The following is a 27,889-nucleotide window of genomic DNA, read 5'->3' as shown; positions in this document are numbered from 1 at the left end:
TTGGGATAAAGCAGATGAATTAGAGGTTTATCTTAATTGCTCCTAAGAGGGATCACAGGTTAGGGTTGGCTGCTGAAAGAGAGAGAGAGAAGTTGTCTGAATGAAGAAAAACTGTGTGAGAATAGTGCAAGAGCTCTGAGCCAAGTTACTGACTGTACAGTATGTTGAGGTTTGGGCTGTTCCGTTGTAGCCACCAAACAAATACCCTCCACAATGTCACAGAAGGGGATTCATAGAGGGTTGTGTTTGGTGCGGAGAAAGGATGATATTTAGTGCATGGCCACATTCATGAACTCAGGACCTCAGCATCCCCTGTTGTTTTGCGTCAAAGGACACGGCTATGAATGGAGGCCGGATGAAAAAGTTCTGCAGGATTTCTGGAGCATTGCTCAGAGGCCAAATGTCTTTGTATTGATTTAACTGAGGGAGAAAACAGAGAGATTTTTCACATGTTTATATCAAGGACACCACGGGATAAACAGCCTTCACCCAGCCTGTCTCTTCTCCTGCTCAAGGCCCAGCCTGCGCAGGTTATAAAAATCCTTCCGTCTCAAGGAGAGATTACATTATGTCTTGTTACAAAAGTTGAAAAGACGGCTATAGTGCTCTGTCTTTGTCTTGCACTCAGGTCCTCCTTTTTCCCCTCCTTTATTTCTCAAATTTGTGCAAGATGTATTTAAGTAGCTCTCCACTCCATCATCTTTCCTCCGATAGAGCATATAAAATACATCTGAAATATTTCTTTATTATAATAAACCACACCAACCCTCAGCAGCCATATATTGTTCAGAGCAACTGAGCTTTATTTTGCAACGCCATTCAATGAGTTAAAAAGCAGAATAAAATATTTAAATTAAATATCATCAATCAAATAAAGGGAAAACGAATAAGATCATTTTTCTAGAGCATATCTATTGCCCCTACACGGCTCGCGAAATTGTGACGGCTGAGCCGGTGGCAGGCAGCTATCGGTGCTAACAGCGCTAACAATGCAAAGAACGGCAACAGTGATGATGGAGCTAACCAGTGTTTACCTGTGGGGGGAACCAGGGGGGGGGACAAGCAGTCATCACTGCCACAATGACGCTGTTGGAAGAGACGGCGTTATCAGCTGTATCCGGCATATGAGAGCAGTGACGGCACGCTCACATGTACTAATATGCACTAAAAGACAAATACGGCCGGCCCGGCTATGTCAACAAAGCACAGAGAACCTCTGATAACGGCACACACAGAGGGAGAGCGTCTTCAGTCTCTGCTCACGAGGAAGACATTACTCCACCATTATATCTTTACATAGCAAACAGTTGTTTGATTTGCTGTTTTCATATAGAGTACCTTTACTGTTGTAATCCTTAAAATTTCAGTTCTGGTTGATTTGGCGTCGCACATTGTTACTCTCTGAGCGGCTACTTTGTCAGAAATACGACAGTTTTTCTGTTTACGGCGCAACCAAATTATTATTCATCTCGTCAATAAAGAAGTCAGTAATTGCAACCGTGGTCTGAGTTCTATACTCACAAGCTGTCACATGGTATAGCATGACCAGGAAACAGCGAGGCTGCTGACAATGAGGTCAAATTCAGCTAGATTACAGGCTTGTATCATTTTCCGTAAATCCCTCTCACTCGAGTAATCTGCTCATGTAATCTGCTCATGTCCAGCGTGTTAAATAATATTAACACCGTTGCCCATTAGCCTTGCAGGCCGAAAAAGTCGGCGGGCTGTGTGGTCAGTTCAGACACGTCCGTGATATCAGCAGGACAGTTACAAGTTTCTAGACGGCAGCGATTACGGCCCAAAGAATTGGACAATAACTTTAGAAGAGAGCCGTGGTGAATTTAATGGATTAAATCAAGATGACATGCCTGTTTAAAATGTGTTTTCAAATTCTTATGGTGAGTGCTGTAGTGGAGAACAGTTTGTCTTTGACAATACAAAGTAAACCTTAAGACGCTTAACAGTTTTAGTGTTGAAGGTTTGGCTTTAACATCAAAAACTCATACTGTATAGACTAATCAGCAAAAACATTTTTTTGAACAAACACATGCAGACACACACACACTCGTCTATCTGTGATCTGCACTTCCGAAACTAATTGCTGTGACACTCAGACAGTCCGAGTCAGATGGCATCAGCCACGCCGCAGCTTTGTGTCTGGTGCTGAAATCTAGAGCAAGGTCGGCACCAGAGAAGCTCAGACGAGGGGCATGGGAACGTGAGAGCGGAGCACATGCAGGAATCAAAGTGGGAAGGAAAGAGCCGTTAAGAGTCAATTCCAGTGCTTTATTTTATTTCTTTTCAGCGTTGGTGATGGCAAGTCGGTTCCGTAAAAATGTTGCTAGAATTTAAAATAAGTGCAATCGTCTCAACTTTCGTTCGAACATCCGTTAGTTTGTCTCACAACCTCTCGTGTGGATTGACTGAAGGAAAAGGGAACTTGTGTTGTAGCCCAGTTTCATCTTTTCATCTACCTCTACAACAAATGCATTTGAAACTCTTTCTCAATATGTGCAGATTGTTTCAGAAGACACACAACGTGTATTCAATAAGTGAGCATTGTTACGTTAAGTGATTTTGCAGGAGTAAACATTTCCTGAAGGCTGATCACACAAATTAAATTCTGAGGTTGCCGTGACCCAAGAAGACAGCTCTTTGGCACATTCAGTCGAGCCAGCCTTGAAACACAAGTGTGGAGAAAAACACAAGGTTCTTTACCAAACACTATGGGCTTAGACACCCACAGACACTCCAAGACAGGTCTCAGAAACTTAAGAGGACAACTTCGTATGATTCAAGGCTTTGCATTAAATGGCTCCCCTGGAAAAGTCTTGTGCTGCATTGTTTGTTGGTTTGTTGGGCGCTTTTCTGGCGGTTGCTATAGTGACTGCCTCCATTTTCTCTGTGTGGCTGCTCACATAAAGGGCTGTGTCCTTGTCTCCATAATAGTTACAAATTTAATACTGCACTTCCAAGGACTCATGTCGCCAACTTACAGCAGAGTGGAAGTGTGTGTGTGTGTGTGTGTGTGTGTGTGTGTGTGTGTGTGTCTGTGTGTGTGTGTCTGCTGGAGAGGAAGAAAGAAGACAAGTTTGCTTCAGATGTGATGCGAGGTAAAATGTATAGGTTTTTCTTTTATACTTTGTCTGAAATACTGAGTCATAGCTGCTCGAGGATAAGAGCAGAAAGACGAGTATGTAGGGCTGTGGCGGTAGAGGAGTCTCCCCTGCTCTGATAATGGCTCAATAGAGTGATATGCTGTTTTATTTCCTTTCTTTATGCAAATTACTTAGTTTAGCCTGATTTTAGTGCTGTGTAAATATGCTTTATTGCTATGCTATTATTAGGTCAATTGTTGCTTTCTAAAAGTTTTAAAACTGTTAAAATACTTAGAACACAGAAGGACGATGAGACACGTTGTTTTTTCAGTGACAGTGCTTTGGTTGTGTCTGGTTGCTATGATACGGAATATCCGCCGAAGTAAAGTATGAGGGCAGAGAGTACTTGCTCTGGATGAAAGGAAGGTTGAAGCACACAGGGAGAGAGGACGGACATTTTTTCTTCAATTGTTGCTTTTGTTGAGCACATGCAGTTACATGTAGGATGTGAACGTTGGTCTTTGTGGTATTCCCCCCCCCCCCCTTCATTGTTGATGTGATTGGACGGATAGGTAAAAAGTTTAATATTATTCAACTTTCAGCCATCAGAGAAAAAACACCAAACGTGCATTGCTCTCCGCAGAAAAGACGCTCAGCGGCTTGTGGCGCTGCTGCCATAAAGTGTAAATACACGCCGCTCCCATTGCAAAGAATTCAAAAAGACAAAAATATGAACATAGCAATTGTGCGCTTGCTTGCCAACCCCTGCAGCTCACTTGTCACTAGCGTGGTTTTGCAGTTATTGCGACCACCCTAAGATTATGAAGGAATAACCGCCTATTTTATTACCCCGATATACCGTCATACCAATATACCGTAGTATTAGATTTGCCTGTTGCAATACCATGTACATCTGCAATGAGTTTGTGTGTGTGTGTGTGTGTGTGTGTTTTTAATAATCAAAGGACATTATTTTAAAGGTTTACAGCTGACGTTATTTTTCCATTTAGTAGTTAATTTAACATATAGTGCTGCTGACATGTGATCTAACATGCTTTAGTTATACAACATATTATAGTTGCATGCTTTTTTCTATTAGGTTTATAATGCTGTTCTCATTTCTTTTATGGCTTTAGTCCGTTCAGTAATCCATCCATGATCCAGCTGGGCGCTGCAGTGGTTTACACACATTGCTAAAACATGAGCAAATATTGCATTTGTTGAGGACTGTTTTCTTGTGAGTATGGCAGCAGGATGGTGTCGGACTCATTCCGTCAGAAATCAATCACTTTCTGACCCCACCCCTTTTGATTTAACATCTTTCTTGCTACACGTTAACCTATGTGAGAGAGTGTTAGAACGTGGTCTGAGAGATTGCCTTCACGCGGCTCTCAACATGGCGACAGCTGAGAAAGCCGCTATCAGCTGACGATGCTAACAGAACAAGCGGTACAAACAACGGCAGATCTAACGGTGATGCCTGAGGGGCAACCGGAGGATGGGCATAGCATCAGCGGTAACTGCTAGAGATGCCTGCGTCCATTATAATCAACTGAAGCGTCTACACTGACCACAGAAGCCCCTGGCACTCCTCCTCGGGGTTTGGTACAGACGTACATTCTCTCTACTGGCCAGCAGGGGGCCTGTGATTGACAGGTCGCTGCTGCTACCAGAGCCGTATTCGGTGTCTCTACATCACTCTTCCGCATTCCAAATATGGTAACTTCTGTTCACCGGTTGCAAAAAGTCAAGATGGCGACGGCCAAATCGCCGTACTCGAGGCTTCATTACGGCAGTCCAGAAACCAATGGGTGATGTCGCGATGACTACGTCCACTTCCCATATTCAGTCTATGGTTTGGTATCACTGCACAGAAGGAAACATGCATGTACTTACTTATGCTCGTGACAGTGCGAGATGTTAATAATTTGGCGTCGCATTCATAAAAACGCTCACATTCACACCTACGGGCAATTTGGAGTCATCAGTTACATTCAAACGTACAAACTCCACATAGAGGGCCCGGGAATCAAACCTCTTGCTGTGAGGCAACAGTGCAGCCCTCGGTGTAGTTCAGTAGAAAGAAAATAGTTCTTACATGAAACTACTCACAACAAGGTCCGTGGCTCATCCTGAGTAAACGGGTCGTTTACTGTGATCTGAAAAAAATTCTGTGTTAAACTTCATTATCTACCAGGCTTGTTGCACCTGTAAGTACACCCAACAGTGATGTCACAGGGTCCTAGAGTACACCTGGACATCACTGCAGGGTTTGCAGTCCTGTCTGTGGTTACATTTAGGCAAAAAAAAACGCATTTTGGTTAAAGTAAGGAAAGATTGTTGTTTCGTGGTCACTGTGGACTTTTTCTGTATTAAACCAGACCTCGATCTTTCCCTAACCAGGTGCAGCCAGTGCCTAAACATAACCATGATCAGATTTACAGTTTTAAAGTAGGCGGTGTGTCGCAACCCCATTAATTAATAAAAGCAGCTCAGTGACACACACAACTTCTCTTTGAACAAACACAGCTTTGCTCATTGTTTACCTCAGTTGTGAACCTCTCACTGAATGTGGGTAAACAGCACGCACACACACACACACACACACACACACGCTGTCTATTTGCCCCCTTTTTTAGCACTGTTCAAGGTTGGTATATAAACACAAGGTCACCCTGGTTACAACAAACAAAGCAGCAGATATGCTAGTTTTTAGGCCAGGCACAAACAATTTTGCTATTACAGCTCACTGCTGGGTTGTGATAGCGTGTGTTGCATTGTGTCATGTTGTTTGGCATGGTGTTGTGTTATTGTGCATGGTAATAGCATTCATTTGTGTTTTTAATCCTGCAACAAGATCGAAATAAATTGCTTCTTTTTTTTTTTTTTACTCATTTGCAAATGTTTTAAAGGTTTAGTGTTTTGTATTCAAGCCAGCATCGTATATATTCATTCTATACACATAGTAACTGTGTTTGTGATACAGGGTGGTATCTCAGTGAAGAAGCCAAAACAAGTGCTAAAAATATACATGTTTTGCATTCTTTAATAATAATAATTATTGAGATTTTGACAGACCTGAAAATTCAGCGTTCTAAATGAAAAATGTAAATTTTGTTTCAACATTTTGAAAAAAAAGTAGAAAGAGCATTATTGACCTAAATCTATGGAGTAAACAACAAGTCCCGTCATACTGGCGTGCACAGTCTCGGATGACAATGTGTTCTGTCATATTTTCAGTCTGTGTGGCCAATACATACAATTTTAAAAAGGAAAACAATTTTCAGCTCTGCATAGTCTTCAACTGCGAGCCCAGTTGTAGGCGGATACAAGTAGTGATGAGCCACAGTGACATTGATCTGGGGCACGATGCCCCTCAAACTGCAGCTTCAGGCCAATCTCCCCCCCCCCCCCCCCCCAGCATGGGAGTCTTGAGTTCTCACAGACCGCTTGGCAACCAGCTGCCAATGACAACCAGCTGTGTGTTGATGCTCTATTGTGTTGTCGCATATACGTCTTCATCTTTTTATTATGCAGCGTTTTGGACATGTATCACATGAACACCAAGTAACCCTGCTTTATTTATTCACAATTTTTAATAGCTGAATAGAAATCTCATAGTTTTCCAAATGGTGTGGAGTCTGGAGAGGGTTTCTATGGTTTGTACCATGTAGTTCTGCCCACAAATGACTGAGATCAAGTAGCTGCTATCTGCTGTCGGGAACTGTTTCTGGCCATCTGACAAACACAAGTTCAATATATATATATACTCTTTTAGGTTATATATTTGGTGTCCTCCAAATATATGGCTGATGGGTGCTGATGAAACTAAGGATCTCACAATACCAGAAACTAGTCGATACCGATACCAGTGACATTCCATAATTCTCGATACCCAATGCATCCACGGTAAATAAACAACAAATACAAAACAATAAATCCCATGTACTTAAACATAAACCACTTTATACCATTTGCTCTAACTAAGGTTAAACGTTTGAGTGTTCGTACATACATTTGTACGAGTGACCCCCTACATATACATAGTTATTTGATCCATAATATAAACACACACACACACACACACACACACACACACACACACACACACAAACAACATCAACACCACATTCTCTCCCAAACACACACAGAGCAATTTCGGGTTAATGATTTTCTGCTGATTTTATGAATTTGTCTTTATAATCTCATTATTTCTTGATGCTTTGGCAATATTGTTCTTGTTACAGATTTATGCCAATAAAGGATATTACATTGAACTGAATTAAAGAATATTGAATATAGCGGCTTTAAACTAAACGTCCTAAAAACACACAACTGGTGCACACAAAGTCAGAATCGGAGGATTAAGATAACTCATTACTGCCTTTTGTCATAATCATACAAACAAATACAGATGAACCGAATGAGGGAGTGAGCGAGAGGCAGTGCAGAGGCGGGACACTGCAGTTGTAATGTCCTTGTTGTGGATAAATTGTGTGTTGAACATAAGCCACTGGGATGTGAGCTAATTAGCCAAGGTTGAGTGGGACCCGGGGGGGGGGTGAAGGAGGGGGGAGGAGGAGGGAGAGGCTGCCAATGTCAAACCCATGAGTGTGCACGTGCTACCGATTCCATACAGCAAGTCCCCCAGTGCCACTCTCGATGGCTTCACTTTATTCAGTCTCCTCGCTACTTAAGACCGTCTTCACCTCGGCCCGCCTTACATGTCACAGAGGATTTACTCGACAGTTGCGTCATAAAAGTGCATGTCGACAAAGTGGTGGTTAAAATGCAGATTGCCTCCCCTGACTCCTTCATATAGATATCCCATTTACCTGCCTTCATCTCTCTCTTACCCCCTTTTTTTTCGATCTCTGCTTGCCGATCTATTCGTATTATCCAAATTCATGTCACACAATGAGATAATGTTGTTTTTTCGTATGTATAGCCATTACTGACAACACATGTAAGACACTCGCGCACCAGTGTGTGTGTGTGTGTGTGGGATGTGATGTGTGGAAAGGCTACTGAGTGCAATATGAACTACTGTGGCTGTGGAGCAATAATTTATGTCCCTCCTATCTCAGTCTTTATTGGTCTCACGGTGACTACAGTATGAATATTTTTGCCTCACCGCATATCGAGGACAGGGTCATGTTTGCATAAGGAAGTAAATTATGACACTAATAACAATGTCGGCGTGCCAGTAAGAGCCGTGGGCGGAGGTGAGGATGAGGGGGTGAGTGGAAAACATGCAATGGCTAACATATGGGGGAAGTCCAAGGTGAGGGAAAAGACACAAACATTTGAAATAAGAATAACGTGAACAAAGAAATTTGACTGGTCTTTTTGTCTTTGAGTGATGAGAAAACTTCTCATCAAATTTGTCAGTGAGGTTGTCCTTCGTTTGAGACTTGCGCACCTTGAGCAACAACAAACACATTTTCAGACTTCTGTAAGTGACTCGTCGGCAGGCAGTGAGTCATGCTGTCTGACTTTGCTTCTGTGATACTTGTGTGATTAAAGATCCGTAAGGCCTTGAAAACCCAATGTTTTCTCTCTTTTAATATGTCAACCTGAAAGTATTGAACTTTCTTCTTTGAAGTTGAAGCTGTGAAATTACTCATCCGAAAAGCCTCAAATCACTTTCAAACAATTATATTTTTTTTGCCTACTTCTGCTTCACTGCATGTCTGAAGGCAATATCATTTCTTCTCCTGACCCTGTCACCTTTTCTTTATCTCTGTGCTCCATTTCTTTTATATGATGGCAGTAGTTGCTAGTAACACGCACGCGCACACACACACACACACACACATATATATATATATATATATATATACAGTTGTGTGAAAAAGTGTTTGCCCCTTCCTGATTTCTTATTTTTTTGCATGTTTGTCACACTTAAATGTTTCAGATCATCAAACAAATTCAAATATTAGACAAAGATAACACAAGTAAACACAAAATGCAGTTTTTAAATGAAGGTTTTTATTATTAAGGGGGAAAAAAAATCCAAACCTACATGGCCCTGTGTGAAAAAGTGATTGCCCCCCCCTGTTAAAACATAAATTAACTGTGGTTTATCACATCTTTGGAAAGCCGAGTTCAATTTCTCTAGCCACACCCAGGCCTGATTACTGCCACACCTGTTCTCAATCAATAAATCACTTAAATAGGACCTGCCTGACAAAGTGAGGTAGACCAAAAGATCCTCAAAAGCTAGACATCATGCTGCGATCCAAAGAAATTCAGGAACAAATGAGAAACAAAGTAATTGAGATCTATCAGTCTGGAAAAGGTTACAAAGCCATTTCTAAAGCTTTGGGACTCCAGCGAACCACAGTGAGAGCCATTATCCACAAATGGTGAAAACATGGAACAGTGGTGAACCTTCCCAGGAGTTAAATTACCCCAAGAGCGCAGCGACGACTCATCCAAGAGGTCACAAAAGACCCCAGAACAACATCCAAAGAACTGCAGGCCTCACTTGCCTCAATTAAGGTCAGTGTTCATGACTCCACCATAAGAAAGAGACTGGGCAAAAATGGCCTGCATGGCAGAGTTCCAAGACGAAAACCACTGCTGAGCAAAAAGAACATAAAGGCTCATCTCAGTTTTGCCAGAAAACATCTTGATGATCCCCAAGACTTTTGGGAAAATACTCTGCGGACCGACGAGACAAAAGTTGAACTTTTTGGAAAGTGTATGTCCCATTACATCTGGCGTAAAAGTACCACGGCATTTCAGAAAAGGAACATCATACCAACAGTCAAATATGATGGTGGTAGTGTGATGGTCTGGGGCTGTTTTGCTGCTTCAGGACCTGGAAGACTTGCTGTGGTAAATGGAACCATGAATTGTGCTGTCTACCAAAAAATCCTGAAGGAGAATGTCCGGCCATCTGTTCGTGACCTCAAGCTGAAGCGCACTTGGGTTCTGCAGCAGGACAATGATCCAAAACACACCAGCAAGTCCACCTCTGAATGGCTTAAGAAAAACAAAATGAAGACTTTGGAGTGGCCTAGTCAAAGTCCCGACCTGAATCCGATTTGAGATGCTGTGGCATGACCTTAAAAAGGCGGTTCATGCTCGAAAACCCTCCAATGTGGCTGAATTACAACAATTCTGCAAAGATGAGTGGGCCAAAATTCCTCTACAGCGCTGTAAAAGACTCATTGCCAGTTATCGCAAACGCTTGATTGCAGTTGTTGCTGCTAAGGGTGGCCCAACCAGTTATTAGGTTTAGGGGGCAATCACTTTTTCACACAGGGCCATGTAGGTTTGGATTTTTTTTCCCCTTAATAATAAAAACCTTCATTTAAAAACTGCATTTTGTGTTTACTTGTGTTATCTTTGTCTAATATTTAAATTTGTTTGATGATCTGAAACATTTAAGTGTGACAAACATGCAAAAAAATAAGAAATCAGGAAGGGGGCAAACACTTTTCACACAACTGTATATATATCACCTCTCTGTGTCACACACACCTAAGCCATGCCCAGTAGCTCCTCACCAGACGCTGATTGGTCCGTGCAGTGGTGGTCCGGACACAAACACATTACGCCTGGCAAAGATGGATATTCCAGTTATCTTATGATATTGCAAGCCTTGCCAGGTAAATTCCAATATACTTTTTTTTATTTTCAGATATTTGACCTGTCATGCTCTGTCTTTACTTTGAATGGTGACATACAAAACAGTAGAGTACTGGGCCACAGTAACAGGTCAGATTCAGGTTACGTATTTTCCGCACTATAAGGCGCACTGGATTATAAGGCGCACCTTCAATGAATGGCCTATTTTAGAACTGTTTTTATATATAGGGCGCACCGGATTATAAGGCGCATAGAATAGAAGCTACTACAGTCAAACGTTTGACAGGGGTTGCGTTATGCATCCACTAGATGGAGCTGTGCTAAAGGGAATGTCAACAAAACAGTCAGATAAATCATTCAGTCAAACTTTATTGATTTTTGATTTCATTCACAATACGGTAACTTAAACGAAGAGGGGAACTTTTGCCTGATTCAGTAAACACGTAAAAGAAACAGTCTGATACCACTAAATCAAACGTTAGTGCATTCACAATATAGTAACTCTCGAAATTGTTCAACTTACGTATAAAACGTAGTTAGTGCATTCGCAATAACTCAACGTTGTTCAAACGTTAATGTGCATATTCACAATATCTCCCAGCCTTGTTCAGTTGTAAACACGTAAAAGAAACACAATCTGATACCGCCAAATCAAAAGTTAGTGCATAACTCAACATTGTTCAGTTATGGTACGTATATAACACGTAAAGCTCACTTTTTCAGTTCATTCCCCGTCCACGAATCCCTCGAATTTTTCTTCTTCAGTGTCCGAATTGAACAGTTGGGCGAGTACGGCATCCAACATGCCCGGCTCCCTCTCGTCATTATCCGAGTCAGTGTCGCTGCTATTGCCTGGCAGTTCAGTGATTATTCCTGCCTTCGTGAAAGCTCGGACCACAGTTGAGACTGATATATCAGCCCAGGCATCCACGATCCATTGGCAAATAGTGGCATAAGTCGCTCGGCGCTGTCTCCCCGTCTTGGTGAACGTGTGTTCGCCTTCTGTCATCCACTGCTCTATTCCCATGTTCGGCTGCGTAGCTGACAGCCTTGAGTTTGAACTCAGCGTCGTAAGCGTGTCTCTTGAAAGGTGCCATTTTGGGGTCTTTATACACACTAGTGGTGTTGGACTAGGAGTAAGCACAGTACCGGTGTTTACCGCTATTACTTCGGCGACGCCCCTGACTACGGTAGCCGTAATGCTGCAAGCGGTGCGGCTTTGTAGTTTACCAGTCGTACTGAAACATTTTGACAGAGCGCCGTGTACAACCAGTATAGATCAACAAATTAACCAATTGATCCATGTATAAGGCGCTCCGGATTACAAGGCGCACTGTCGTTTTTTGAGAAAATTAAAGGCTTTTAAGTGCGCCTTATAGTGCGGAAAATACGGTAACCCTGACAAGAGGTATGTGTGTGTGTGTGCGTGCGTGTGTGTGTGTGTATGGAATCTTCATGACCAGATCTGTTGTGAGCACTGTTTGTCGAACAAAGTGCTCACCTATGACAATTAACTGAGGTTTTAAAGCATGTGATATTGCACCCGTATGAATCTCATCCTTCACTCATTTATTGCAAGAAGTTTTTTTTCCAATCAGGCGTCTTTCTTTCTACCCATTCAAGTTCATCCATTGGCCTTGCTTAACTAGATGAATTGCTTTGGCACATCATTCTGCCTCCTCTTCACAATATACTTGTACCTGTATAATTTTCCTCTCTTTTCACTGTGTCTTTCTAAACATGTTTGATTTTGCCAAGGCCAAGGCCTCCACTAAGGGCCGGTTGAGCTTGTTGACCTTCCTATTAGTTTATATTGTGCTTATTGCTAAATAAATGTATACTTAATCGAGCTACTAACTGCGGCATACACAATGCATAAATGGTGAAAGAAATGGGGGGCCATTAGGGGCTCAGTGCTCATTTTTGTCCCTTGGCAGGTAAATTTGAGTACTCAAGTGTAGATATTTTGCCTTTGCTTTTCGTCAGTTACCCTTTACTTTCACTAAAACCTTTGAATTCCAATCACTAACTTCTCCTGACTACTGGTTTAAACGCCTAAACTTTAAGGCAATGTGATCTTCAGCTCAGATCTTCATCACCCTCACGAGTTGTTATTTCGTTTTGCAGCAAGACAGCACGAAAAAATGAACAATTTATGGAGAGATAATTTATTGAAGGCTGGATGAAGGAAAACTTGTACATGTTGCAATTGATTTTCAGAAAACTGTATCTCTGACCTGAGGCGAGGATGTCGAGTGCCTTAGAGAGAGAGAGGGTTGTCCACATAGATTTGTGCATGATTAAAAAATGTCTCACAAATAAGGCTGTTGCTTACCACTAACTTAACTCACCACAAGCACAATATTGCCCATTTAATTCCCATCTCTGAAGATCAGGACTGCTTCTATATTGGATCTGTAAATAAGAACCCCAACAACTTTCTGTCAACATTAACAACATTATGCTCCACAAAAAGTCCACGCTTGTTGGAAGAATTACTCAGTCAAATTCTTCCATAAAGCTCTTGTAACAAAGACATTTGTTGCAAAATGATTCGCAGTATCTAAAGGACACAAAGACGGATAAAACAAGAGATGATAATAAGAGAGAAGAGAACAAGTATGTCACAAACGTCAGGAAATTGGGTCAGGGCCGATAATAATCAAAACCGTAATAAGTTTGACAATATATACAAGAAGACAACGAGAGCAAAGTATTCGTTTTGGGAAATTGTTACCCTCTTTGCAGAGGCAAATATGGTCAACAAAGTCCACAATTCAACACCGTGTTGTGAATTGAACTACATGTAAGTGGATAAACAACATTATTTTCCCGTCCAGTTGCAATCTACAGTCACACGGGCACTGTGTGCTGTGATATATAGTCACGCATTACCACGTTATGTTCCCCAGCTCTTTGAGCGACCAGATCCTGCTACCCCGCTGTCTCTCAAGGTCCTTCTCTGTCTGCTCCGGCTTAGCCAAGGTTAGCCGCGCCGCCGCAGGCTCCCTGCAACCTTGAGCGGCTAACTGACCGGAAAATGTGTGTTCTCCCGTTCCACCACCTACGTGTCCCAGTGTCAATCAGCCAGATACAGAGCAGGAGCTGTCATTCCATTGGACATTAGGTCACTCCAGTAGATGTAACTTGGATAAGAAGAAGAAAAAACACATTTGTCCAAGGCCGTCCAACAAATTAGGAGAAAGAGATCAGCTTCTGGCCTTAATTGAATTAAGCGCCTTGACACACCAACCATAGTCTGAAATGCTTCCACCTGTGTGTTATGTGTGCGAGTGAGCATTTACCACAGCAATATATTAAAATCTTTATCTGCAAACTAATTCCTGAGTTCGAATTTAAACAAGAAATGGAAGTGTGTGTGTGTGTGTGTGTGTGTGTGTGTGTGTGTGTGTGTGTGTGTGTGTGTGTGTGTGTGTGTGTACATGTCTAATCCTGTAAAGAGCTCAAAGGATCTTGGCTATCAATAGGCCTTGAAAAAATTGTGATAGAAGTTTTTAAATCACACAGTCACAAAGCAGGGGGAAAAAATAAGCAAACAGTATATGACAATTAACAAGGCTACATACTAAAAGCTTTTTCAATAAAGGCAAGCCACAGGGTGCTGCAGAGCATTAGAGCCACAATAGTGAGTGTATCTAGGACCTTGGCTTTGATATGAAATCTTGCGGCCTTGCCTTTACCGCCCTCCATGTTAAAAGCTCTTTGTGACAAGGAAATTACTTTATAAACCTCTGAAAGACGCTCCCTGTTGGTTTCATCGCTAGACCATGAGAGAAGTGTGGGTTATTTTTCTTCAACTTTTTTTGAACACTGTAGCTTATTGTTTGTTTTATGGATCTCTGTCTCTGCTCTCATTTCCTGGCTTCTCCTTCATTCATTGACCTGCTTTTACTTTTTCTTCAAGAGAAAAAAATACTACTAATTACAGAAAATTATCAAAACCTCATATTTGTGTTGTATTTGCACCCGAATACGTAAAACCCAGTGAGTTATTTGTTCAGCTTTTGACAAGGAGAGGTAAATAATTTGTGTCATTTGGTTAAGTCGAGAATTTGTGAATAAATATTGACAACTTGTGTGTTGTGTGTGCGTGTGTGTGTGTGTGTGTGTGTGTGTGTGAGAGAGAGAGAGACTGCAGTGTGCAGCTTTACCTTCAGTCCTGTAAACAATTCCTAACCTCTGCTGCAACAAGACGTCTGATTTCTGTTTTTCCAGGGTCTGGGGAAATCAGTGTGTTCGAATATGCTCACACTGCATGGGCTTGGCATCGGGTGAGTCATACTTATATGTTAGCGTGTGTTTGTTTAGGTCTGTAAGGATTCGATTGCTTTTAACATGTACCTGGACTGTTCAATGCGCATAGAAGCAGAAATACCAAACATGTGTTTCTGCGGCCTTGAGACTTCACAGGGCTGCGACTGCGGCGCTCTGCTCGGTAAACACAGTTTCCTCTTGTGGCTCTCTGTTTGGACAGGAAACAAGGAAGCTGATCAAACACTGGCTCAGAAGGCCACAGCTGCACTGAGCTGGAATGGAGTCGCAGGTCTTTCAAAGCACTTTGAATAAGAGGAAACATGAAAAATAACATGTCACCGTTGGCGTGCAAATCCATCAGTTTTCAGCCCCGCTGAGTTCCTCATTTGCGCTCGTGCAATATTTTCCCAAAATAAATCATGCGGTGTAGATAACCGTATCTCAAGCTTGTGTTTTGTTTACACTGTAGAGGAACCGGCATCAGACACTGTGTTGAATTTGGTGTTAGTGCCCCAACTGCCTGCATGCTACAGATTTACAACCCAGTGCTGGTGACATCATAGATTAGCAGGGTGCGGATGATAGGAAACATGAGCTGGATGGATGGATGTTGAGGTGAGGGAGGGGGATAGACAGTGAAGGGGGGACGCATGAAAGAAATTAGACAAGTAGGAGGTGTGTGTCAAAGTCATTTGGGTAAAGAAGTTAGGTGATAATGCTTCCCCCTTGTGACCGTTTATTTAACTGCAGACTTTGCATCAACTCATTAATGATATCGTCATCATTTGCAGCAGAGAATGGGATCAGACATAAACGACCAGTTTATTTGTGTGGAGTATATCTTTGATCACAACAATATATATTTATAAGCAACTGATTTAGTTGTGGCATTCTGTACTGTTCTATCTGTTGAGGTGCACAATATCAACTGATTGCATCAGGCTTTGTATTGTCCTTCAACAGACGTGTCGATAATCAACATAGAGTTCATCTAACTAAAATGGAAAGAGTCTTTGTCTGTCCCTCTGAACAGTTCATCTGATCGACTTCGCACTTGGCTTATTCGCGTATTTAAGTGTGAACTTTTCAGATCTACAGAACATATTTATTAGACGCGTTATGTACACACTGTGTAATGTATTTAGAAGGTACTTCTATTAAGTGTTGCACCGCTGAACGGCATTCTGGGTACAGCTTGCGCTCTGTTGCTTGCTACGGATCGGAGCACCGATGAAGAAAGCATGAGTTTCTTCCACTGAAATAAACAATAATGGATCAAACTGTTACATATTATTTTGAATCTGTGTCCTAAATGATGGACCATCATGTTCTTCTGCACTTCACCAGAGAGGGACATTTTTGTCAGATGAAGAAACAATAAAGAGATGTACAAAGTGTTAATCATTACTCAGAGAAGTGGCCAGCAGTACAATAAGTAGGACAATGTTGTTGACGTGTTGCAAGGCGGGGGGGAAAGGAAAGATCAGTTTAAATTTTCAGTTCCTGTTTTTATTGTCCTTATAGAGAGGGAAAACTGCACAACAATAGCTCACCACATGAACGTACACCATTTGATATGATCATATAATCATACACCATCCTCTCCACAGCTCATGAAAATAAAATAAATTAATACAGTAATCGGTTTGATTTTATTTTCATGGTGATAAAACTCAAATGAAAGGGAGAATTGATTCGGCGGGTGCCTTGATACTGGGGTTACTCTTCTTTATTCTCTGTGAGTTGCTCCCTGGATGCCTCATTTGAAATCTGCAGAAAGGGAGTGCTGATCACACTTGACTGCATGTCGCCAGCCACCCGCAGAAGGCAGCTGAGGACCATGTCCTTGGCCAGGCCGGCCTCCAGGTTCCCTTCCCGGCTCAGCTGCAAAGTGATCTGGTCTAGGCTGGTCAGGACCAGCTCTGAGCCCAGCAGAGGGCGAATGGGGCCAGGGGCCGAATCCGTACCAGGGGCCCCTTCCCTGGCCATGTTCTCCATCATGTATTGCTGGTACAAATCCAACAGTTTCTGCTCCAGGTAGTGATTGAGAAGAGAGTTGGAGAACGGACCTTCGCGGCCCTGGAACAAAAAGCTCCGATCACGGACACTCCCCGGTCTCCAGCGGTTTGAACCCCCCCTCGGTGGATGCAGAAGTCCACCCTGAGATGTCTTTCCTGGGGGAGAATCCTCCACAGCCGGGGGGACATCACAGGACTGGAGGAAAGGGCCGACAGCCTGGGCGTCAGTACAGAGCCGGAGCTCTCCATCATTAGTCGAGAGCGGCAGCACCTGGTCGCCTCCAATGTGGAGGTCGCTGTAGTTTTGGCAGATGCTCTGACAGAAGGAGGGGACCAGGAAAGGGGCATCGCCAAATGAGCGAGCCGGAGCTGGGATCTCTATCTGCGGAGAGATCTGTCTGCTGTCCAAGGACCGCAGCGGAGAAATGAGCAACTCTGAATCGCTCCTGTTGTCCATGCAACCTGTCAGCTCGGGGGAGTTGTGGTGAACGAGTGGAGTGTGTCTGACGGAGCCTGGCACCAGGGTAGCAGCGGCTCTCGGCAGCCCAAAAGCCCTCTGGGGAGCTTTCTGAGGAAGGGGTGAATCCAGCTCCTCCAATTCACCATAGGTCATACTCAACAATCTGCCTTCACAAAGCATGGCTGCAACAAAGAGCACATTTGCAGAAGCTGTTAGCCGAGTTATGTCAGCACACCACATGTTTTCAACTTGTGATAAGATGCAAGTGTCAACATAGATGTATCTATTCATTCAGTGTTTATTCTCGTATCGGCATTGGACTAATGCCGTATACTGTGCCACACAACAGTTATAGACTCTAGACAGCTAGTTTGCAAATACAAACACACAAAACTCAACAAACAATACACATTAAACAGCACAAAACACAACAACGCAATAAAATGACAACAAAACTCTATGACAAACACCGGATCATTCATGAGTACATGAATGATACCTCTTGAAAAAGCTGTTTCAACTTCGGATGGATCGGATTCCTGATTCATCCAGAGTTCTGTGGGTCAGGGGGTTAACACATTGATCCCCAAACAGAAAAAGACATCTGTCCAAAAAGAGGATTTCATGAAAGAACAATTTATCTCATATAATAATCAAAAGATGAATCCTATTCCTCTGAAACAAACATCTTACCTACGTTGGACCAGAATCACAGTCTCTGTCCTCCACAGTCTTTACCACATAAGCACTTCTTAAAAAAATATCGTTTTCTATCGAGACAGCCTACAAACACCCACCTGCAGACTGTATTCCATCCAAGATCTGCATGAACAAGAGTGCAGTTTTGTGTGAGGGTTGTTTTATACCACCCCAAGAGGAAGTGGGAATGTGAAATATTTTCTGTTTTACCATTTCTGCAAACCGAATGTTGCAGCTGGATTACTCATGAATACATTCCAACTCACCATTTTCAAAGGATTGTTACAGATAGGCTGAGCATATCCCGCATCTAGTTCCTACTTTTGTAAATGATATCTATTTTACATCCTCACACGAGGACGCATCCACCTCTGCATTAGTATTTCCTCTTGCCCAAATGAAGTGAAATGACAGATGTGCTATTGTTATGAATGCAACATAAAATGAAACCACAGTTTTGTTTCTTTGTAAGAGTAACAGGTGTGTAAAGGGAAAAGCAGAAAAGAAAGTTGTAATTAATATGATCACAATTAACTGATTCCTGTTTTCGTTTTCTGATAAGTTCCACCACAAATTCTGAGTTTCCTCTCAGTGAGGACGTGCATGTTTTCAGTCAAATAACTGCTGTTCGGAGCTCCTAGCTTTACCCATCCGCCGCCAAAAGCAGAAGTGTGACCTCACGCTCGGTTATGTAACCCACAACTCATCAGTTCCTCCTTGAAACCGTGCATCTTCAGCATGTTTTATTTTTTTATATTTCTTTTGGTCATTTTTGCATTTTTTTGACCGTGTAGGAATGTGGTGGAGGGGTGGAGAAAGAGAGCTCTGTGTGACATCCAATAATGGTCCAATGGCTGAAATTGAACCTGGGACATTGTGGTTTTATAGCAATGTGCTTTTACCACTCGGCTAATCAAATAATCCCTCCTTTTAGTATTCTACGCCCAGATTAAGTAAATGCTGTAAATTAGCTTGAGACCTTGGAATGATACTTAATTTCACCAGTTGTGAAATAGTTTTTTTTTTTTTTTTATTTGCGCACCTCTGTGGTAGAAACGTTTTTGTATGAATCTTATTTCTGGTGAAAGTGGTGGAAACTTTCAGGCTGTATTCAAGGCCGCAGATTTTTCCAAGATGAAAGTACCTTGTCTTTGTCTGCATATATGACTCGCTCCAGTTAAGACTCTTGTATTCAGACTTCCTCTGCTTGCAGCAGGTAAGCCCAACAATAGAAGCACATGAAACACGAGAGACCATGTTTTATTATTCATCAGGCGAGGACACCTAGACATAAGTCAACATCATATAACTTCGACTTTGTTACAATATCCTGGTCATTCATTGTAGAATTATTTATTTTGATCTTTAGAGCCTCTTCATATAAACCCCAGAAATGTGAACACTTTAACCCACCTACTGTTCAACCTATCGTGTATGTTCTTTTCTAAGATCTCTTGTTTGGTCGACACATGGTTTATTAAGAGGTGGATTCACATTCACAAGCAAGGACACTACAGGCCCAGAGTCCATTGGATTGCTGGCTGTTGTTATTGTGTCCACTAACTCTTGTATGAGTCGGGATATCTGACACAGGCCTGCTGCTCAGTAGTATTGGTAGCGCAATGTGTCGAGTTACCGACCCGTTGCCACAGCAATGTTGCCGAGCAACATCCGACAACAGTGGAGACACGCTGAGATCAGGATAGACGAGAGACCCGGACCTGTTTTTGCTTTTGTGTGAGGAGGGGCAGCCGTTTCGCAATTTCAGCACCCTGGACAGCGACCGGTCACAGTGAGCAGCTTCTGTCGGGTTTAAAGGCGTTTTCAGTTTGTTTGTTTTGAGACACATTGGTCTGCTTCAAGGGACGGATATGGATGGATGCTTCACAAACTCTATGGAAGTTAAGTCTGTAAGCCTGAAAGACTCCATTTAGAGGAATGTTGAAGAAGATTAATAATGTGTTCCGTCCCAACCATCCCGGACACAGAGGGCAGGATGGTGGTGGTGGTGGTGGTGGGTTTCGGTCCGAGCAGGACTACCACAATGCCTGCACCGTCAGGCTGGTCCGCAGCACCTCCATGCTCGTGGTGGGAGAGAAAAGTCATGCAGCCGTGGGCTCAACTTTAAAACGGAGCAAAAGTACGGTGAGCATCGAGTCGACCTTGTACTATTATCAGAGACAAGAGGACAGGATATGGCTCTACTCTCAGAATCAGAACTGCCTGGAGTACCTTGAAGCACTCGTGGCTTTGAGACGACAATACACAAAGAGTGTGAGCGACTTGAAAAGCAACCATGCCAAGACCACAGTATCCTCCAAGAAGAAGCCTGCACCCCCGCCGCCTACAAAGGAAGAACCGGTAAGCTTGAATCATCTATCCCCGAGCACATGGCAGGCAATATCAAAGACAAATGTTTTTTTTCGAACCGCAGATATCAAGAGCCAAACCCTCTGCACCTCCAGTCCCCAGCGAGGAGGACACTTTGCAGTTCTTTGATGCCGTCATCGCAGGCTGCGACAGCGAACCTCTGCGCAAACCGTACGTGGATGATGGACATGCAGACGTGGACTTCATAGGTGGGTTTAAAATCCCTCTCTTTAACTGAAATGATGCTGGCATTTAGGACCTGCAAGCCTTAAACTACTTAATGTAGATATGACGTAGGGTAAGACAATGGTGGAACTCAACTAAGTAGGTTAACTTAAGTACTGTAAGATTTTATATACAAAATATAAGATGATATGATGTAATGCTTTGCATACAACAACCTAACGGAATGTAAAGTAGTTACATTATTACCATGGTGACAGCTGCGTTAGTGTATCTACATAAATAATAATTACCAATTATATAATATATATATAACAGTTACAGAGGCTGCTCGTATGACATAATCTCATGGACGAGAGGCTCATGCTCGTGACGGCATGAGGTGTAAACATTTATTGTGTCCTCCTCGGCTGAGCTGTAATGTTCACTGGTGTTAGGTAACTGTATCAAGCATAGATGCACGCTTCCTCACAACAAGGTCTGTGGATTGTCTTAAGAAACCGGGTCATGATTTCTGGAAAGAGACATTGCTGAGCACCACAAGCCGAGTGCCACATAGTCCAATAATATTGAAGAGAAGGCAGACATCTCCAAAACTAGGGAACTCGCACCAAAACAATCTAGATGGATTAAAAGCTCGACAGGTAAGAGAAGAAAGATGTATTTTTTATTTTGGGGTGAACTGTCCCTTTAAGGATATTAAGATGGCTGAGGTCAGAGATGGATATTCACTCAAGTACTGAGCTTAAGGCCCCGACACACATCGTGGTACACCCACACAGGTGTTTTAATCTATTTACCTATTCACTGATGTACTTTGTGGCATATTAACTTCTTCATTTCAAAAACCTGCATCATTTTAATGTTGTGCATTTGACTCTCATTTGACTTTTTTGTCAGTTGTTTTTACTAGTTAATTTCTAGATTGCAGTTTTCACATTCATACAAATTCAGGTGATATTATATATATTGCTACATATTAGGCTGAAGAGCAGTACTAGTAGTAGTTGTTGTTTGTAACAGTATAGTGTAAGATGTAACCACCTGGACCAGCTACATTAAAATGCTCCTGACAGGTTAAGTCATACTTGTGATGCTTAAGTAGTGCAATTACATGCATACCGTGTTATGGAATATTCTTACATTGTTATGCTTTTACTTTTGATTATTAGCAGGCAGCACAGGTGTAACTAATAATGCTCATGAAGCCTTCGTTTTTCCAGTCAGCGGTGACCACAGAGCTGAACGGATACACCTGAACTGAATGCAGCCATTATTAGTGCTATTTATCAGACCTAAGCTTTTCCTGCTATATGTCAAAATTCATGTTGCTTTATTCTTCTTCCACCACTTGTTTGATTGGTGAAGGTCAAGTTTGGTTAAGAATTGGGACGTCATTTGTAAGATACTCATTTATTAACTGCCCAAGGTCTACTTAATCTCATTCGCTGCTTAGTTCAAATCATTCTGGGTCTTAAGGTCCAGGATTGAAAGCTACTGGTCTCAGGTTCTTCCTCTGTGCTCTCCCCCTCTCACAGTGGCTTCCAGCTCGGCCGAGCACGACCTCCACTCCAACTGGGTAATGCGGGTTCCTCGGGTCGCAGATGATTCCAAGCAGAAAGCAGTTCATGCCTGTGCCAAGGAACGCGCCCCGAAGAAGAAGAACCAGAGCGGGTCCACGAGCAGCAGACTGCGGCTGCAGAGGAACCCGATCCATCTGCCCAAAGTGGTGGAGAGTGCATTCCAGACTCTGCGCTTCAAGCCCAAATTAAAAAAGCAGTGACGCTTGATAGACATTTGAAACCACCAGCGCTGCCACTCTGTTGACGTAGAGCTACACTTAGTTTGTATGATCTGCTAAAACTCCATCCAGACAATTAATACTGACATCAAATATTTAAAAGGAATTTTAATAAAGCAAATGTAAAAAAATGTAAAAACAAATGTCCAGCTGATGACGTCAAGTTAATTCTTCGTTTTTCACATTAGATATTTTGACTTAGTTGGATAACCACAGCTGTTAGTAATAACATGAAGGATGTCTCCGTTCTATTCAAGAGTCGGGTTTTCTAAAACGTTGATCAATATAAACATCAATATCCTGCTATTATACATCAATTGGATGTCACTTTAAATAACAGAATATTAAATTGATGATTTTTACAGCATGGTCTAAAAAAAAACAATCCTTGCGACGTCTCAAGATTACCACAACCTTTATATATGTAATAACATAGTGTATGGAATATAGGTTTAGTCGTTTATGGATCAGACCTGCAGTGGTGGAAGAAGTATTCAGCACTATACTCTTACAAAATACTTTAATAATAAGTACTTAAGTGTTATAAGAGAATGTGCTTAAAAGCATAAAAAGTAAAAGTACTTATTATTCAGAATGGCTCCTTTCAGAATGTTATATTAATATATTATTCTGTTTTAATCACTAACGAATAGATGCAAGAGCATTTGAAACTTGCAGTTGGTCAACGTGGAACCAAGTTGAGATATTTGATATACTATTCTGTAAATTAATAGTATATTACTGCATCATGTAAGTGTATCATGTCTTTGTTTTTGTTTTTAAGTAAAATCGTATTCTCAAAAGTAACTAGTAACATAGTTGTCAAATAAATGTGTGTGAAACATAGAAAAAGATTTTCCCTTTGAAATGTAGTGGAGTAGAAGTATAAAGATAAATACTAATACTCCAATTCACTTCTCGTCCACCACTGGTAAGGTGGCCTTAAAGCCATATCTTAGAGTGCTAATACTTAGCAACATACAAACATTTGGTTAAAAATAAAAATGCCAAAATTCCTTTTCCTTATTATTGTATTAATCTCATTCAAACCACAATATAAAATGAAAAACATTCGTCAAATACATTTTCTTGTCTTTATTACAAATGTTTCATATACAAAACCAGAAACTACACAACATTCATTTCTTCTCTGCTTTGGCTTTGGGACTGAAGAAGGAGAACATAGTCTTCATGCCGGTCTTGTCCGCCTTGGCCAGAGATTTCTGAGCCGCAGTCATCTTCTTGGGCGGCTGGAATAAAGGAGAAGGGAAAAAAAAATAAAAAATCAATATAACTCCACACCTTTCATTCTAAATCAAGCACGTCATTTCTAGCCGAGAAAATACATTGTTCCACAAGGTAATCTCCTCTGACCCATATGTGTATGCTACACACGAGGCTCACAGAAAGCATTCAACAAACAAGAGCTACACTGACAATCACTCCAGAGATGAAAGCAAAAAAACAACTGTCAGTCATTATGATATCACCAAAGCAAATGCTGCTCGGAGCAAATAATAGTTTGGTCTATTCAGGCAGACTGCTCCATATATATATATACACACTCACTTTCCGTGCAAAGTCTGCACTGTTGAATTTGGTATAGTCCTCTTCGGCCTCCACTGGCTTGTCTGAAAGTTTCCGCTTCTGCCAAACGAGGAAGTAAGACAAGCTTTTCATGACAAAGAGGACCAACGGTTGTTTTTTTACCACAGAAACACACACCACTACAAGCTGGGATGACATTACACCCAAGCACAATGCATCAATGTTAGTGAGGTGGAGGACTACAGAAAACATGCACGGTGGTTGTGACGGCATGCAGAAAGAGAAGAGAATATGCTACACTGACTTCACACGTCTGAGAGAAACGGGAACATACCTTGGAAGGAGGTTCTGTCTCCTTTGGGCTCGTGAGCTCTGGTAACCTGTGGGGGTGAAATAAGAAGAGGCATGCTCGATCACCTGAGCGCTAATAATTATCATAACTTACAAGTGTTCGAAGTCTGGACTTACTGCAAGTGTTTGAGGAGGGCTTTGCTCAGGTCTTCGCTGAGGTACTCTGATATCAGGCCGTGAGCATAGCGTAGGTAGTCCTCTGAATCACAAAGCATGGCCAGTAAATAGCAATAAAATCATACTTTAAGTTTGGTATATGAGAAAATGTTATTTTAGGATTATAACCCATAGATGTCAACGGTGTAATATTACTGGCATCTATTGGTCATCATCATCACAGGAGGGTGAGACTGGAATATAATAGTAATAACTTAAGAGGTGAAGCGGCCTGTAGGTGAGGCGGCGTACCGTCGTGGTAGTCCGACTCTGACTTCACTCTGATGTATGTTGTGGATTTGACTCTTTCTCCCACAGAGATATTTCTCCCCTTGAGCAAACCGACTGTCCTCTCCACCTACACAAACAAGTCAAACCGAATTACTCAATTCCACCGTGTAAAACCAACTGTTTTAATTTCATGTAAAATAGCGGCGACGAGCTCTTCGGAATACCTTTTTCTTCAACCAATTCATCGTCTTCTCGTGACTGTATTGGTGGAACCTCTGTTTTCCCACCTCTGGAAGAATGAAACGCAGCATTCAAACACAATGCAAATCGGCGGTAACAGTCAAGCGACATTAGCTTCTGAAATAAACTTCACCTTTTTCCTCGGCAATGTGGTGCAGCGAGGCCAGGGAACGTGTGCAGCGCAGCAGCCTTGAGCAGGCTGGGAATTCCTCATCCACAACAACTTGATCCACAGGCTGGAACTTCCCCTGAGCCGCAGGTGACATTAAAAAAAAGATAAAAACAGATATTCGTCTTCCATATGAGAGGTCTAAATGTGATTGTGATGTCATTCATACACTGTTAAAGCTATTTTAGAGGCACGATGTTGCTGCTCTAGCGTCTATTATTATTATGATACCATGGCCACCGCTCCAGTTTTTATTTGTGATGACGTCAAATACTCTGGTACAGTAAATACGCTCATTTGGTATCAAACTTAAATTACTACCTCTTCACCCTCCTACAGCTAATTGAGGTGAATTCCTTATCATGGTGGAGGCCCAACAGATACTTAGTTTACTATATAAAGTAAGTTAGATATGGAGTTTTAAACACTGTGAGATTAATGCAGATTACAGTTTCTTACCTCTTTGCCAGATTTGATCAAATAGGGCATAATTAGATAGAGAGGATCCATTGGTGTTACGAAGAGAAGTCTCCCATCTGTGAAGAAAGACACATACACCTGATTAACGTTGAAATCCTGAACCCAGACCACAGTTCATATGACAGAATAAAAGTGCAGCACCTCTAAATATTTAAATGCACAAAGTTAACACCACTATAACTTTATAACAAACTTAAACTTTCAATCAACATGTCATACAGTCACAAAGACGGGTCATATTAAGATTGCACACCAGGTGGCATTATGTGACCCTGGTTAGGTTCTTGTGATAATACATGGACACTATTCCTCTGGACATGTTAAATATTTGTTTCAATTGTTATGACTATTTTACAGCTTGTGGGGCCTAAAAGTAACGTCAGCCACCTTTTGTAGCAGCGTTTGTAATTATGATGAGGTCGCTTCAGAGAGTACACTGTGATGAGGAACGAGACCAACCTCTCTGTACAGTCTGGCCAACAAACCACGAGTGGAAATCTTCTTCAAATGCTTTGACCTCAAACAGCTGTACGTCACCACTGCTCAGCATATACAGAGATGTTGCGTCTGCAGGATGAAAACAATAAAGAAAGAGGAACTGTGTTATTTTCAAAGGCCGTTCACAGCTGGGGAAACTCAAAGGCTTGTCTTATATATGATATATATACTTATTTATTCTGTACACACCCTCATGTTTCATTCATGTTAATACAGTCTCGTTAGGGCTGCACATACTTTCATCTTTTATTATTGATCTGCAATACATTTTCTTGAAAACATTCAGTGCTACTCCCCAAAAACGCATTTTGTGTATCCGTGAGGTCTAACAGATGAAAATGCATTTCCTTCCTCATAAAACATCTGCGAGATAAATAAAACAGCTCCACGGCACTACTAGAGGTAAAAGAAATAATAATTCCACAGGGAACACTCAATATTTTCAGTACTTTTGTAAATTACATTATTTCAGTCCCTCAGATGTAAATATTTGTTGATTTTCATAATCTAGATTTAGGTTTTTTATGTAATAGTTGGACAAAACAAGCTATTTGAAGACGTCACCTCGGGCTGTGGGAACTTGAAATGCACATTTGACATTATCATCTGACAAAATAAAATAATAATAACAAAAGACTGACCTGTGGAGGGATTCCTCAGTCTCACAAAAGCTGGTTCACTGTCGTGCTTCTGTGAGTCGATGGAAGAGTCTGCGGACACCAGAGAAGAAGAAGTAAGTTCAGATCCATGATGGAGCATCACTGCTCACTCTGTGGGAGAGGATCACTGTCTGGTTGCACGTCAGTCTGACAACTCATCTGCAAAGTTAAATGAAGCACTGACGTAATGATTACCGCTGGTTCTGTTGGAAGAGTTTGCAACAAAGTAACTAACGTTAACAGTTAGCCAACTTACAAGATACCCTTTATTTCCTACGTGGCTAAAGTTGAGCATGATGCATGATGACTAACAATTCTACCTTTAAGTAAAGTACGTACTTGAAGGGATGACGGTTTTAAGGACTAATAACTTTGCTACGTAGCGTTAAAAAGCTCGCTATCTTAGTTAACGTTAGCTCAAAGTGAACGTACTATCGCACTGCTTCACCTACCTGCAGCAATGACTACCCAATTGTTATTCTGCACATTTTGCGTTCGCTTCTTTTTAGTAGCCATGTTGTACGATTCCGCTTAAGTTGGTGAATTTCTGTTGAAGTGGTTCGCTATTGCTGTAAAAATGAATGTTTGTTTTTGGCTTTAAGTGTCGGACTACTTAACGTGAGGGCTCGTTTTTGCCTGAAGACATGAGCTCAGAAAAAAGGCGCCTCTCTCTCTCTGAGCACTTTCTGCGTTCGTCTCACAGGAGAAAACGAGACTTTCATTATTACGCTGTTAGCTCATTTTCTTCATTATCTTTAAGAACAAGCTACACTCAACACGTTTTTGAGAACAAATAAATATTTCTGCAATGAAATATGCGTAGAAGGGGACTAAAAACACACCGTAATAGTCTTCTAATTCACCCCGTTCACCCTGTTTTTAATTAAGTGGAACATTCCGCGGTGACGTCATGTCAACCTGCAGTTCACATGTTCGGCCGCTAGAGGCCGCTCAAGAATCGTGATAATAATTACATGGTAACACCCGAGGTTCGCCCTGCACAGTTTACCTCCTTGTCACTTAGCTGATATTTCAGAAATTGTGGTTTGGTGTC

The 27,889-nt window shown here is 41.8% G+C and overlaps 3 protein-coding genes across 4 annotated transcripts in view; 1 reads left to right on the top strand and 2 right to left on the bottom strand.

Annotated features, from left to right (window-relative positions):
- c9h13orf42 (chromosome 9 C13orf42 homolog) overlaps positions 1-23,895 on the top strand; it is a 25,543-nt gene extending 1,648 nt beyond the window's left edge. The window contains exons 2-5 of one of the 2 annotated variants that reach the window (XM_031869402.1): positions 14,934-14,989; positions 15,193-20,510; positions 20,584-20,728; positions 22,241-23,895. In XM_031869402.1, coding sequence (XP_031725262.1) covers positions 20,088-20,510; positions 20,584-20,728; positions 22,241-22,485 — 813 coding nt within the window. In that variant the 5' untranslated portion in view covers positions 14,934-14,989; positions 15,193-20,087 and the 3' untranslated portion in view covers positions 22,486-23,895. Of the gene's footprint in view, positions 1-14,933; positions 20,511-20,583; positions 20,729-22,240 lie in introns of both variants that reach the window. The other variant, XM_031869401.1, reaches the window with a different exon arrangement.
- On the bottom strand, positions 16,466-18,271 carry LOC116395470 (protein CXorf21). The gene is made up of 2 exons (XM_031869397.1): positions 18,248-18,271; positions 16,466-17,632 (listed from the first exon to the last, which is right to left on the bottom strand). The coding sequence occupies exon 2, from the start codon at positions 17,628-17,630 to the stop codon at positions 16,692-16,694; it is 939 nt and encodes a 312-aa protein (XP_031725257.1). The 5' UTR covers positions 17,631-17,632; positions 18,248-18,271; the 3' UTR covers positions 16,466-16,691.
- On the bottom strand, positions 23,584-27,889 carry rnaseh2b (ribonuclease H2, subunit B). The gene is made up of 11 exons (XM_031869398.1): positions 27,288-27,889; positions 26,818-26,886; positions 26,138-26,245; positions 25,658-25,734; positions 25,163-25,277; positions 25,014-25,078; positions 24,811-24,916; positions 24,520-24,601; positions 24,386-24,431; positions 24,073-24,150; positions 23,584-23,753 (listed from the first exon to the last, which is right to left on the bottom strand). The coding sequence occupies exons 1-11, from the start codon at positions 27,349-27,351 to the stop codon at positions 23,643-23,645; spliced, it is 921 nt and encodes a 306-aa protein (XP_031725258.1). The 5' UTR covers positions 27,352-27,889; the 3' UTR covers positions 23,584-23,642.

The sequence above is a fragment of the Anarrhichthys ocellatus genome, unplaced genomic scaffold, assembly GCF_004355925.1.
Source record: "Anarrhichthys ocellatus isolate YVR2014 unplaced genomic scaffold, GSC_Weel_1.0 scaffold47, whole genome shotgun sequence".
NCBI lineage: Eukaryota > Metazoa > Chordata > Actinopteri > Perciformes > Anarhichadidae > Anarrhichthys > Anarrhichthys ocellatus.
Note: the sequence above shows the minus strand (reverse complement) of the source record. Positions and strands in the feature narration are given on the sequence as shown.

Bases quoted from the DNA above. Each gene is read 5' to 3' on its own strand.
- LOC116395470 (XM_031869397.1), bottom strand. From the start codon at position 17,630: ATGCTTTGTGAAGGCAGATTGTTGAGTATGACCTATGGTGAATTGGAG.
- rnaseh2b (XM_031869398.1), bottom strand. From the start codon at position 27,351: ATGGCTACTAAAAAGAAGCGAACGCAAAATGTGCAGAATAACAATTGG. The intron at 24,917-25,013 runs GTATTCCGAAGA...TTGTTTGTGTAG, and splicing joins TGAATTGGTTGAAGAAAAAG to GTGGAGAGGACAGTCGGTTT. The intron at 24,602-24,810 runs GTACGCCGCCTC...TTTGTGATTCAG, and splicing joins AGAGTCGGACTACCACGACG to AGGACTACCTACGCTATGCT.